Genomic DNA, 14,549 nt, shown 5'->3' on the forward strand with positions numbered 1-14,549 from the left:
AAGGTGAAGCAGAGTGCAGAACACATACCATTTCCTTTGACCACATGTCAACAAATCTTTCTATCCAAGACTGTTTTTAGACCGAGGATTTCGCTGAAAGAGAGTTAAAGAAAGTCCTCCATTCCTGGACTCGGCAGCTTTATGATCAGCGCGCTGAACTAATTAATGAAAAAGTGCGGATATGGTTCCTTGCCGGGTCACTTTGTTCTTTGTTCTTTATAATAATAATAATAATGATCGTTTATTCAACCTTTTTGCAGCATACACTGAATTACAAGGCGGGTCGTTAATTACAAATACTTCTACGTTACACCTAAATATAACTATTATAGACATCAATTAAATGTAAATATTGAATACTATGTAAATAATAGATATTATGAGTATTAAGACGAATCGTAAATCGGTATTTTAAACGTGGTTCTGGTATTTGATGGTGCAAACATTTCCGAATCTCTTAGATCTTGGGGAGGCAGGTACAGACACAGTTTCTCCTGTCCCAAGGGCTATGGTCTTGTGAATGCACAACGCGGCACTAACTTTCGTAGTAGGTCGGAAGAAGAGTGACTTCGCTTGAGGAATGTTATGCTCGCATCCTCCCTCCTCTGGCGCAGAAAAATTAAGCCTAATTTCTTAAGCGCGTTCTCATAACTCAAAGACGGAAAGATAATTTTTAGTGCCCTCTTTTGTACCGATTCAATGTGATCACTTAAGCACTGTGTGAGGCCAGCCCATGCGAGGCTCGCATACTCTAAAACAGATCTGATGATGCTAGAATAGACAAGAATAAGCTGCCTATCAGTTAATCCGCACTTCTTAAGAGCACATATTACATATAACCGCTTGTTCCCTTTCCTTGCAATAATTTATGAAAGACATGTTCGTTCCATGTTCTTTGTTCTTTTGCTAATTTCTTCACTCTTCGAGTGCCTCGCTCCACCAAGAAGTTTAAGTGAATGCTCGGAAACTTTGATGGAAACATGAATTGCAGCGAGTGGGGGTAACTAGCGATACATAAGCATCCCGGCCTATCACAGATGAATGAGTAGTTGATGATAACTCATCAATGGTCCCAAACTTTGTTGCTTTTGTTTTTGTTTTTGTTTCTGTTTTTTTTTTTTTTTTTTTTTTTTTTCAAACAGAAAAAAAGCCTCAAGGAATCACCATCACAGCAGCCAAATATTCATCAGAGGATGCTGCGGTTCTCGTAGAGTATACTGTTGCTTTAGTGGAGTACACCAGAATGTATAATCCTTACAAGAAGGCTTGCGATACCTTGGAAGAGTTGGTGAGGGAACGCGAAGAGGACGAGAGACAAGCCGAGATCGATAAAAAAGCAGAAGACGCAGAAAAGGAAAAGGTTAGAAAAAGTTTTGAAAATCATTTCACCAAACAGTAACATCAGAGGAAACCCGTCAGAATTGTAAAATTCTTGTAAAATTAATGTTCTGTGGTCAGTCTGATGCAGCGCTTCTGACCTTTCGTAATTCGTAGGCGGAATCTCGTTGGATTGGGTTCAAATCACCTTGGTAAATTCAATATATTGGCGGTCTGACAGGATAATTGTTATAGGCTTGATTGGCAGTAGAGGTCGACTACTTGACATAAGGACGTAAGTCTATCTTTTGCTTCTGGGAGAAGAATCATTTAGCAGCACTGCTCCACGGAATACCTTTCTTTTTCTTCGCAAATTTTCATCGCAACATGGCCATAGATTGTTCATTTTGTTATTTAAAGGAAACTGCGCCTGAGCCAGAAGTTGAGCTGACCGAAGCTGATTTGCCAGGTCTCCAAGAAACTGTGACAAAGTTGCAGAAAGAGTATGATGAAGCAGTGGTGGTGAAACATGACCTGGGCAATGATGTCAGGTCATGTAGTGAGAGGCTGAAGGCCGCTACCGACTTACTGCATAGGTAAAGATGTCCCTTGAACTGTTTGTCCGTCTGTCTGTCTATCCATCTGTATGTCTTTCTCGGCTTGTCTGTGCGCATTTCTGTCTTTTTAACTGTCTCTCTATGTCTTTACCTATCTGTCTGTCTGTCTGTCGGTCTGTCTTTGTTTGTCTCTCTGCGTATCTGTCTGTGTCTGTCCCTCTGTCATTTTATATCGGTCTGCTTATCTGTCTGTACATCTGTCTGTCTGCTTGTCTCTCTGTCCGTTTGTCTGTCCGCTGATCTGTCTGTCAATCATCCAGTCTGCTTATCTGTCTGTACATCTGTCTGTCTGCTTGTCTCTCTGTCCGTTTGTCTATCCGCTGATCTGTCTGTTAATCATCCGGTCTGCTTGTCTGTCTGTTTATCTGTGTCTGTCTCTCTTTGTATGATAATGTCATAGAGGGATATATCGGCAATGGAGTTATTTTTGTCGTTCGTGGGTGGTCGACTCGGGTATGCAGTTGTTTCGTTCTGCAATCACCATCCGATAGCATTGTCACTTGATTATGATCTATTTCCACTCATTGTGATGAATTGTTACAAGGAAATCAGAGTGGATCCTGGCTGAAATGAGTTCAGACCGTAGGACTGAATCTTAACCACAAGTGCATCATCAGTCAGTATTCTAGTTCAACAACAGCTTGCTAATACTGTATGAAATTACCAAATCAGAACTATTATTCCTCGTACCCAACTGGAGCTCTGAGAATCTAAATGATACATTGATTCATTCCTGGTAGAGGTTGTTGAGTATTCACAAGAAGTACGAGATATAACAGAATTCGATCAAGTTGTATTTGCAGCTGAAAACGAAAAGAATAACTTTTCATCCTTTTCTTGTTTCATTGCTAGTGTTTATTATTATTATTATTATTATTATTATTATTATTGTAATTATCAATCTCATCTAAATTTTTGATGATTTTTTCGCGTAGCCTGAAATACATGGAGCGCGAGTGGAAAGCATATGTTGACGAGTATACTTCATCTGAAATTCTGCTGTCTAACTGTATCGCTGGAGCAGCTTTTCTAACTTACTGTGGAGCAATGGGAGTCGACAGGAGGTAATGAAATCAGTCGATCTTGAGCTCACAGACTCGAGGAATCGCCTATGGCGATTTACTGAACTGAAGTGGACTTTAAAATAGACTAATTGTAATTATTTGCGCGACAACCCTCGGCCTCCTTTAACCCTCCAACCCCTGAGAGTGACTACCATTTAATTTCTCCTTACAATATCATCCCTGAATGGTAATAATAATAGTAATAATAATATAACAATTATTATTAAAAACTGGATCATTGGATAATGCAATTCAAGACTTTTTTTGGCTTTGCAATTATGGTATATGAGCCAATATACCATAATCTAATATCTGTACATTGTAACATCCGGTTTCTTCTTACAAAATAAAGTCGAGAAGATTTGTCTAATCTCTTGGGGGCGTTTTTTTTAATAAAACAATTATTCCACTCGCGCTTGTTGGATATGAGATGATTATAGCCAACTCGGCGCTACGCGCCTCGTTGGCTATCTATCATCTCATATCCAACGCGCACTCGTGGAATAATTGTTAATTATATTTATCAATCATTAAGTTCATAAGAATAGAGGATATGATCACGAACTAAAGAACTTCTTGATTGCTTAAACAAATTCTCCCTGTCAGTGCCGTAGGAATGTATAGAGAACAGTATGGAGAATATGCACAATGAACAGTATGGAGAATATGCACACTGAACAGTATGGAGAATATGCACACTGAACCGTATGGAGAATATGCACACTGAACAGTGTGGAGAATATGCACACTGAACAGTGTGGAGAACATGCACACTGAACAGTGTGGAGAACATGCACACTGAACAGTGTGGAGAACATGCACACTGAACAGTGTGGAGAACATGCACACTGAACAGTGTGGAGAACATGCACACTGAACAGTGTGGAGAACATGCACACTGAACAGTGCGGAGAACATGCACACTGAACAGTGTGGAGAACATGCACACTGAACAGTGTGGAGAACATGCACACTGAACAGTGTGGAGAACATGCACACTGAACAGTGTGGAGAACATGCACACTGAACAGTGTGGAGAACATGCACACTGAACAGTGTGGAGAACATGCACACTGAACAGTGTGGAGAATATGCACACTGAACAGTGTGGAGAACATGCACACTGAACAGTGTGGAGAACATGCACACTGAACAGTGTGGAGAACATGCACACTGAACAGTGCGGAGAACATGCACACTGAACAGTGTGTAGAACATGCACACTGAACAGTGTGGAGAACATGCACACTGAACAGTGTGTAGAACATGCACACTGAACAGTGTGGAGAACATGCACACTGAACAGTGTGGAGAATATGCACACTGAACAGTGTGGAGAACATGCACACTGAACAGTGTGGAGAACATGCACACTGAACAGTGTGGAGAATATGCATACTGAACAGTGTGGAGAACATGCATACTGAACAGTGTGGAGAACATGCACACTGAACAGTGTGGAGAATATGCACACTGAACAGTGTGGAGAACATGCACACTGAACAGTGTGGAGAACATGCACACTGAACAGTGTGGAGAACATGCATACTGAACAGTGTGGAGAACATGCACACTGAACAGTGTGGAGAACATGCATACTGAACAGTGTGGAGAACATGCACACTGAACAGTGTGGAGAACATGCACACTGAACAGTGTGGAGAACATGCACACTGAACAGTGTGGAGAACATGCACACTGAACAGTGTGGAGAACATGCATACTGAACAGTGTGGAGAACATGCACACTGAACAGTGTGGAGAACATGCACACTGAACAGTGTGGAGAACATGCATACTGAACAGTGTGGAGAACATGCACACTGAACAGTGTGGAGAACATGCACACTGAACAGTGTGGAGAACATGCACACTGAACAGTGTGTAGAACATGCACACTGAACAGTGTGGAGAACATGCACACTGAACAGTGTGGAGAACATGCATACTGAACAGTGTGGAGAACATGCACACTGAACAGTGTGGAGAACATGCACACTGAACAGTGTGGAGAACATGCACACTGAACAGTGTGGAGAACATGCACACTGAACAGTGTGGAGAACATGCACACTGAACAGTGTGGAGAACATGCACACTGAACAGTGTGGAGAACATGCACACTGAACAGTGTGGAGAACATGCACACTGAACAGTGTGTAGAACATGCACACTGAACAGTGTGGAGAACATGCACACTGAACAGTGTGGAGAACATGCATACTGAACAGTGTGGAGAACATGCACACTGAACAGTGTGGAGAACATGCACACTGAACAGTGTGTAGAACATGCACACTGAACAGTGTGTAGAACATGCACACTGAACAGTGTGGAGAACATGGACACTGAACAGTGTGGAGAACATGCACACTGAACAGTGTGGAGAACATGCACACTGAATAGTGTGTAGAACATGCACACTGAACAGTGTGGAGAACATGCACACTGAACAGTGTGGAGAACATGCACACTGAACAGTGTGGAGAACATGCACACTGAACAGTGTGGAGAACATGCACACTGAACAGTGTGGAGAACATGCACACTGAACAGTGTGGAGAACATGCACACTGAACAGTGTGGAGAACATGCACACTGAACAGTGTGGAGAACATGCACACTGAACAGTGTGGAGAACATGCACACTGAACAGTGTGTAGAACATGCACACTGAACAGTGTGGAGAACATGCACACTGAACAGTGTGGAGAATATGCACACTGAACAGTGTGGAGAACATGCACACTGAACAGTGTGGAGAACATGCACACTGAACAGTGTGTAGAACATGCACACTGAACAGTGTGGAGAACATGCACACTGAACAGTGTGGAGAATATGCACACTGAACAGTGTGGAGAACATGCACACTGAACAGTGTGGAGAACATGCACACTGAACAGTGTGGAGAACATGCACACTGAACAGTGTGGAGAACATGCACACTGAACAGTGTGGAGAACATGCACACTGAACAGTGTGGAGAACATGCACACTGAACAGTGTGGAGAACATGCACACTGAACAGTGCGGAGAACATGCACACTGAACAGTGTGTAGAACATGCACACTGAACAGTGTGGAGAACATGCACACTGAACAGTGTGTAGAACATGCACACTGAACAGTGTGGAGAACATGCACACTGAACAGTGTGGAGAATATGCACACTGAACAGTGTGGAGAACATGCACACTGAACAGTGTGGAGAACATGCACACTGAACAGTGTGGAGAACATGCACACTGAACAGTGTGGAGAACATGCATACTGAACAGTGTGGAGAATATGCACACTGAACAGTGTGGAGAACATGCACACTGAACAGTGTGGAGAATATGCATACTGAACAGTTTGGAGAATATGCATACTGAACAGTGTGGAGAATATGCATACTGAACAGTGTGGAGAATATGCATACTGAACAGTGTGGAGAATATGCATACTTAACAGTGTGGAGAATATGCATACTGAACAGTGTGGAGAATATGCATACTGAACAGTGTGGAGAATATGCATACTTAACAGTGTGGAGAATATGCATACTGAACAGTATGGAGAATATGCATACTCTAGTTAGGCTGTAAACAGTTTAAAGTGACCAGAGTAATTGAAGATAGTTATGAGAGTAGATACAAATGAATTTAACTCGATGGATTTTTTTCATACCCTCAGTGACCTGCGTGCAATATATTTATCAATAACCCACTGTTTTGTTTTCCTTCTCAGGAAACGGATGGGAAAGTTTTTTATGCAAGTTTGCAGGGATAATGGTTTGAAAGTCCAGTATCATCATCTGTTTGATCGTCATACCCTTCCAGAGTTCCTTAAGGGAAAGGTTTGTTTAGTTCATTGTGTATGAAATGTATCAGTAGCGAGGAGTGTTTTATTTAACAGCCTCGATTTACTTAATAGAGAGTTTTAGATCCCCGTTTGGTGTGTTAACCGCAATCGTGAAACTTAGGTTAGCAGTTTGAAGTTAGGAGTTAGACGTTTCGAGATTTTCAGCTTTTTAGATCGACGTCGGCTTTCACCCGAGAAAAATCTACATATGCGCCGCCATCTTGAATTCCACAAGAATGGAGGTCCTTCGATTCAAACACAAAATGTGCTTAAAAGTTTGGTTTTCTAACGTCCCAAACGGACTGGTTAAAAAGAAAAGACTTCATCTCACATGTATTTACAGAACTTTTAAACAGAAAGAAGAAAAGCGCTGCAGGAGTTAACCTCCCTGAAACTACCTCGCTCAAAGTTCAAACATGAACCCTAAACGTCGAACGCGACCGCTGGAGTCTGGTCACGTGACTTTTAGCGGTTTGCGGCAACACGTATTCAGAAACAAACGCGGATCTAAAACTCTCTTATATAGATTTTTACGGCGGATAAAGCCGTAGTAAAGTGTGAATTGAAGATTTTCTGTGATACAACTCAACAGATTGTTCTGAAGACATGGGAGAACATGCAACTTCCAACAGACCCCATTTCCATGGATACTGTGTGTATCTTCTCTCAGGAGGAGTGTTCGGACTCGTGGGCTTTGCTGTGTGATCCCCAGAGAATCGCTATTACTTGGGTATTGACCATGTTAGGGCAATCGACACTCGTCAAATACAAGGTGACCAATCTTGACCGGAATAATAAAAACAATGTTTTATGTTACTTATCATAACACGTGGAAATAAAGGGTGAAGCCTCTTTTGTGCAAGAAATTTTGAAGGGGTACATACGTTTTTCTCCGAGATCGTGCTTGGATATGACAAAACTTAACAGATTTGGTTGCTATTTCTGAATCTGTTAATTATTCTTATGCAAAACTCTTGCAAGATTATGAGGCCTCTAAAAGTTTGCTATTGGCTCAGTTGTTTTATCAAATTTGACGACTCACGTGAAAAACCCTCTCTTTACCCTCTTTTTTTTTTTTTTTTTTAATTTGTTGTCTTTTAGTTTGAATTGTTTTTGATTATTAAGAAACGTATTCAAAATAGCTTTGTGTTCCTTACTTTCTTGTTTGTTACGTATTTCAAAGTCAGACAACAGAGCCCCTGATGCTCCTGATTAAGGGTTCAGATTCACAGAAGTAATTTAACAAGCATCGCGCATAACGGTTTTCTATGTGTATTTCGACAGGAACTTCGTGGTCATCTGGAGACATGTTTAATGGAGGGCACCACTCTTGTGGTGACGGATGTCGATGTGAATGAGTTAGAGTATGATAGTAGATTCTACTTCATTCTCCGAAGTCGCTACAGGTTTCTTACATCAACTACTCCATTCAAACTCATGGTAAGATCTTACTAAGGAATGATAGCAATCGAAGATTTTGTGTTGTAGCATGATGAATTGGGTGAAACAAGCCAACTGACAAGAATTCCGTTATCCTGTGGTAATTTGAAAGATGTTAGGTTGCTGATAAAGACGGGTACTTCTAGCGACTAATAGTTTCGTCGTTTTAAGATACATCTCAACATTAATGACAGACGCGTGTTTGTGGCAATGGAGAAAAATATTCCCATAAGACTCCTCGTTGCACCTGTTTAAAGAAGAATGAGTCATAAAGGCTGTTTTATGTGCTGGTGACTTATTAGTTTGTTTTGAGAGAGAGAGATTAACAAGTCATAGACAAGACTAAGAAGTAGAAATTGAGATCACCATAAAAACTTCAGCTGGTGACAAGACCGGGATTTAAACTCGGAGTGACCTACGTGACGTTCGAAACTTCAGACCTCTCAGGCAATGCTGCCCTCGCGTAATGCTGTTCCCATTAATCGTGATATTCGTACAATTCTCTTTTAGGTTGGTGAACATGAAATTGAGTGCCAACCCGGTTTCAGGTAAGTTATGAAACATTTTACGCGTCAAATAGAATGACATGATCTGCTAACCATGCAGATTTGACAAGTAATTATGGCTTGCAACTTACGTTCGATAAATTTAGACGTGATTGTTTGAGTGATCAGTAGAGTTCAGCAAGAATATTCTCCCTGCTGTTATTATGTCGTGGACATAACTGGCTGGCCAGACTATAGGTGTAATTTTGAGGGGAACTCATCGTACCAATAATTCCGTTGAATAATTCATTAACATTGAAGAAAACTGTTGAAAGAAAAGCCTTGTTTTTTTATGAAATAACTTGTCTAGTTGGTTAGTTCCATCCAGTACGCGCCTATTAAACAGATTAGTCTTTATCCTAGAGGTAACTTAGGTCCGCCTTCGGAATTTCCATACATATCACATCTTATCTCCCCATTAGGTTGGTATTGGTTACGACGTTTTCAAGTAAAGCTGTCCCATCAAGCATAGCGGCTTATGTGAATGTAGTTGAATTTAGTCAGTCACGTGACGGCTTAGAGGAGATGTTCTTGGATAGATTCCTTAGACTTGAAAAACCAAGGATGCAGGAGACGAGGACACAAGTAGTGGATGTAAGGAGAACAATGACAACAGTTCAAACTGCGTTGTATAAAGAGCTGAATCGTCAGACTATGCTAATAAGATTGCACCGCACTGTACCGTCCCGATTAGTTGATACTAATTAACAATATTCACCAAAGTGGAGGTGAATATCGGTGGGTAATTACCAAACCGCGAAGCAGAAGACCTGCATTATGCGGTCGATGTGTGGTGATCTAATGTGGAAGTGATTGCATTGTGAGACTAATGATAGGTCTGCGTTGTTACACGAAGTGACTGATTACAAAATGTAACTCATGAATGGATTTCGCCCGCGAGAGGTTTTGGTGAGCGGTCTAGTCGTGAGTCGCTATTTACCAGGTTTCTGTGTGGAGTTGAAGATAACACTGATGTAATTTTTTTCCTTTTCAATTTGGCCGTTGCCTTTTTTAACAGGAAATGGTTACTCTGATGGAAGGTTTACGTGAAGCAGAAGAGAACATGCTAGAATGTTTAGGGAGTGGACATCGCCTTCTTCACAACTTAGCAGCCACCAAGAAACTTGCCTCTATAAAGAAACAGCACGAGGAAATCGTTGAAGGGTTGGTATAATTTATTTCACTCGCGCGATCGAAATGGCATTTCTCCTTCTTGTTCCGTCTTGTTTTCTCTGATAATTGTCTTCCTGTTTAAATAGTATTCTCCAGTTGATTTTTTTTCATCTCTAATCACCTCTTTGCTTGAAAATATAAAGATGTCATAAGGAGAAATGATTTTTTAGTCACCCCTTAGGGCGAGGAGGAAAGGGTTCCGTCTGAAGTCTGTAAAGAAACACCATTTGAGTGTTTTCAACTTGTTACAAACTTGTTACTTGAAACCACAAAACCACACCAAAGAATAAAACTGTTCTGATTGTTTTGTGTCAAAAATTTAGGAAAATATTCATTTTCGCATATTAACAAGTGACTCTCCAACACCTCTCAACCTGTCGGTGTTTTAAAATTTGTATATGTTACCAGCCAACCTTTCTTTTATTGTCTGAAGCCAAACACGGTCTCGAGGCATTGAAAACTCTCTTCTACAATCACGTGAGGGATATCGACCAATTGCTCGTCGAGCAGCGGTGATGTTCGATGTCGCTAGGATTATGGCCGAGATCAATACTGCATACCAGACTTCTCTCGCTCAGTTTCTGGTGGTTTTTGATGCTGCTATAAAACACTCCGAAAGGTAAACCCGTGTGAACTTACTTATGATGGCTTGAAGCCCAAACTCACGTGTAGAAGCGGCTAAGGCTTACTGTATTTCGCGCAAGGGTGTAAATGGGATAGAATCAAATGACCAACACTTTATACTCGACTTCTCTCGCTCAGTTTCTGGTGGTTTTTGATGCTGCTATAAAACACTCCGAAAGGTAAACCCGTGTGAACTTACTTATGATGGCTTGAAGCCCAAACTCACGTGTAGAAGCGGCTAAGGCTTACTGTATTTCGCGCAAGGGTGTAAATGGGATAGAATCAAATGACCAACACTTTATACTCTAACATCAGTTTTCATATTCCCCATACTCTTCTCTATACATTTCATTAGGTGCTTACGGTCCGAGATTCGTTAGTTGGTGATCTTTTCCTTTATTCGTTTGACCTTAATGAATGACTCAGGGGTGATATTGTAAGGAGAAATTAGATGCTGGTCACTCTTATGGTTTAATGGGCTAAGGACAAAGTAGGAGATGGCGAAGGGATTCTCTAAACTGGAATTTTATTTTTTCCATAAAAATTTTAACTTACTCAAATTGGTTCATACTTACAGAAAGTAGTTTCCGTAATGATTTTCAAACCTTTTTGTTTTTACTCGATTGAATGTCTGACGTATTTTCGGCTTGCCGAGAAGAACGTTTCATTAACGATCATTGCCTTCATTTTAGTATGTGCTACTGTCAATCGCACATCCTTTTCTTCAAGTCGGTTTCCGTTTTTGATTTTTGGAGACGAGTTAAAAGGCCAGCGAGGGTTAAAAAATGGCAGCTGCATTTGTTGTGTGTCCTTTGTCCTCATCCTTCGCGCAGATCCGCCATTTTCCGCTTTCTTTCTTTCTCGGCCGTTGACCTTGAACGAGACCACAAGCTACCTTTCTACTAGAAATGGGGGAAAAAAACTAGCACGTGTGAATTGACAAAAAACTTCCAAGCCACTTATGGTATTCTCCAAGAGAATTTTTTACAGACTGTTTAAGAATTTACTCTTTTCTTTCTCTTTCAGAACTGCTGTAAAGGCAGTGGTGGAGAGGTTAACTCAAAGTGCGTTCTACACGGCAGCTCGAGCTCTGTTTGAACGAGACAGGCCTCTTTTCTCCTTACTTTGTGCCATTGAGGTAAACTTCTGTCAAGTCAGGCTTGCTTAATTATTAGTTCTTGGTGGTGGCACCGTTAATTCTTCAATTTTTGCCCGGATAGTGGTAGAGCCTGTCACAGTGTTGGTCATTTTAGTGTGGAGAGATGTCTCTGAATGTGAAAATGAAAAAATTGTAACGAGTTGAAAATCATAAAATCTTTTGATTGAGACACCTTTTAGGGCGAGGAGACTTAAAGAAAAGAAATTACTTCGAGGTTGAAGGACGATTTATTATTTAATGTAAACCACGTGAGATGAGATGAGACGGGCTTTGTTGGTTGGTGCATTAGCTCATAAACTGTATCATAAGGTTCTCCCTTATTACTACCCGAGTCATTGCGTTGAGTGAAACAACTTTACCATTACATTATCTCTCCCTCGCCCAGGAGTTTAAAAGGGTAGCAGTGACTTGTAGCAAACGAAGCGACGGATAGGAGAGAGGCCCAGTCTTAAGTATATCTTTAGGCTCATAGGGTTAATTCAGTGATAGCCAGTTTCAATAATTATTGACTGAAGGAGAAACTGGCTGTTTATATCAACGTCTTCTTCGTTGTGTTCACTTGTAGGTTGAAGACTCAAGTGGTCGTGTAGGCCCTGGGGACCGTGAGTTCTTGATTCACCCATCATTCGGTGCGGCCGTGAAGACCGCGCTTCAACCCAGTGCCTTGTCTGAAACTGCTTCTCGCACTCTTTCTAAAAAGCCTTTTGATTGGTTATTGGATGAGCAGTATTCCTATCTGCAGGTGAGTGCCTGGCGGTTTCAGCGCCTCTTGAGGTCAAGAGGCCTTTTCTCAAAGCGAGTGGTGAAAATAAGAGAGAGCTGTGCATTCCCGTTCTCTTAATTTTATCAGCGACTTAAATATATGACAGAAGTGGCTACTTGAACAATGAATAAACATCTCATTCTTAACAAGGCCGAGGAGGTAAGGTGGGGGAACTACCTTGGGGTAAAATTCAGGTTACGAAAATACCGGAGACAACAGCAATCACATGCTGTGCTCGTGATTTTTCATGGTTTATTTTCCAGCCTCATCTGTTTTCTTCAAGATAAACTGAGTTGTTGATTTAGAACATATTCCTCCTTTTCAGCTTTTAGCTACCCATTTCGAGTGGTTTCAGGACGCTTTCGACAAGATGACAAAAGATGGGCGTGAAACACAATGGAGGCAAATTACGGAACATGAGAAACCTGAGCTGGTTGCCCTGCCAGACGGACTGGACGATAAGTAAGTTTGTAACCCTAAAGGATTACAGGCTCGCTAATAAACGAGTTTCAAAAGTTTATATTGCATCCACTTCAACAGTTAACAAACAAATTTGTTTTTACACTGTGAAGAATATGCGAACTTGTTGCGGTTGCGTCTCATATATTTCGAAGCCTGAATGATGCGAGTTCTGGCCATGTTACCCTGTTGTAGGCCTGCTATGATTATGGTTGCCTCTGTGTTGGAAATGGTGTCAGTACAACTTTCAGCTTCAAACATCTTCTTTTCTTTGATGTCACTGTCATATTTGCCTTTTTTCTGTCTGTGTTTGTTTGTTTGTCTGTTTGATAATTTACTTTTATTAATTGAGTCGATAATGTTATGAAATAGGTTGTTGTTCATCGTGGTAGAGTTCATAATGTTAAGTGAGTTGATAATGTAACTTGGCCATCGTAAAGATTTTCTAAAGTTGATGTTTCGAGCGATAGCCCTTCGTCAGAGTAAATGAATGCTTTAAAAACTCTTAACTGTGGCCAGTTTACATTATCAACTCAACTGATAACAGCAAACTATCTTGTTATACCCCCCTCAAACGCAGATTTCTTTTGAAACTTACACCCTTTATCTTTTTCTGTTTGGTTTTGATTTTGTTTTGTTTTCGTTTTTGTTTTTTTTTTTGTTTCGTTTTATATGTTTTTCGATTTGCTTGTTTTTTTTGTTTGTTGTTGTTGTTGTTTTTTTTTTTCCCCTACTTGTGTCTTTCATTTTATATTCTGTTTCTGTTTTTTTTTTTTTTTTTTTTTCTTGGACGTCTGCACGTGATTGTTTCAAGTATTTCTTTACGGTTTTCAGGTTCACGCTGATTCAGAGGTTGATGGTGATCCGTTCCCTGCGTGGAGATCGTTTGATGCCAGCTGCGACGTGTTTTATTACGTCGGTGTTGGGAAAGAAGTAAGTGTCCAACCTACTAAAGTTTCAAGTTTCCTCACATTTCGTCTCTATGTGCTCTAATAGACAATTTTTTTTTTTTTTCATAATTAAAAATTTAATTTTACAAGAGATTGTGAAAGCCGCTTCGGTAAGAAAAAAACTGAAAAGCATCACGAGGACTTCCCTTCCCCTCACGTGTTAAGCTACTTTTCGCTTCACTGGTTTGGATTGAGTTTCCTGAGAAAGTATCGAAGCGCTCAAACCGTAGAGGGAATACTTGAATGATTGAATCTTGCGTTTCAGTCGTGGTCACATGGTCACATGGTCACAACGTCTCATCTTGGCTCGTTTCCTATCATTTTGGCAACCTCCGGTCTTCGATCCTCCTCAGAGGGAACTTTTAAGGCCGGTTATTTAAACAAAGTTTGGCCGTTGTTTAGCAAAACTGTATTCTAAACTATCTTGAATTTAGCTGAATCTTATATCTGAACATTCATTTTTGTGAACTGTGTCAAAAGAGCCGAAAGTTAGAAGTAGAAGGACATTTATTTAATGAAAACAACCCTCCTATAGAGAATACGTTGGGCCCGTTGCTTGCGTAAAACCGCGGTTTGAGTAGACCTCGTGGAA

General features: G+C 40.8%; 1 protein-coding gene across 4 annotated transcripts in view; it reads left to right on the forward strand.

Annotated features, from left to right (window-relative positions):
• LOC111324186 (dynein axonemal heavy chain 8) overlaps positions 1 to 14,549 on the forward strand; it is a 75,080-nt gene that overhangs the window by 51,746 nt on the left and 8,785 nt on the right. For all 4 annotated transcript variants that reach the window (XM_088731870.1, XM_088731872.1, XM_088731871.1 and 1 more), the window contains exons 68-81: positions 1,143 to 1,360; positions 1,738 to 1,913; positions 2,870 to 2,998; positions 6,731 to 6,839; positions 7,437 to 7,616; positions 8,129 to 8,284; positions 8,795 to 8,832; positions 9,252 to 9,423; positions 9,848 to 9,993; positions 10,436 to 10,621; positions 11,653 to 11,764; positions 12,351 to 12,527; positions 12,874 to 13,010; positions 13,842 to 13,940. In XM_088731870.1, the coding sequence (XP_088587996.1) occupies positions 1,143 to 1,360; positions 1,738 to 1,913; positions 2,870 to 2,998; positions 6,731 to 6,839; positions 7,437 to 7,616; positions 8,129 to 8,284; positions 8,795 to 8,832; positions 9,252 to 9,423; positions 9,848 to 9,993; positions 10,436 to 10,621; positions 11,653 to 11,764; positions 12,351 to 12,527; positions 12,874 to 13,010; positions 13,842 to 13,940 (2,035 nt within the window). The remainder of the gene's footprint in view (positions 1 to 1,142; positions 1,361 to 1,737; positions 1,914 to 2,869; positions 2,999 to 6,730; positions 6,840 to 7,436; positions 7,617 to 8,128; positions 8,285 to 8,794; positions 8,833 to 9,251; positions 9,424 to 9,847; positions 9,994 to 10,435; positions 10,622 to 11,652; positions 11,765 to 12,350; positions 12,528 to 12,873; positions 13,011 to 13,841; positions 13,941 to 14,549) is intronic.

The sequence above is a fragment of the Stylophora pistillata genome, chromosome 8 (genome assembly GCF_964205215.1).
Source record: "Stylophora pistillata chromosome 8, jaStyPist1.2, whole genome shotgun sequence".
Lineage (NCBI taxonomy): Eukaryota > Metazoa > Cnidaria > Anthozoa > Scleractinia > Pocilloporidae > Stylophora > Stylophora pistillata.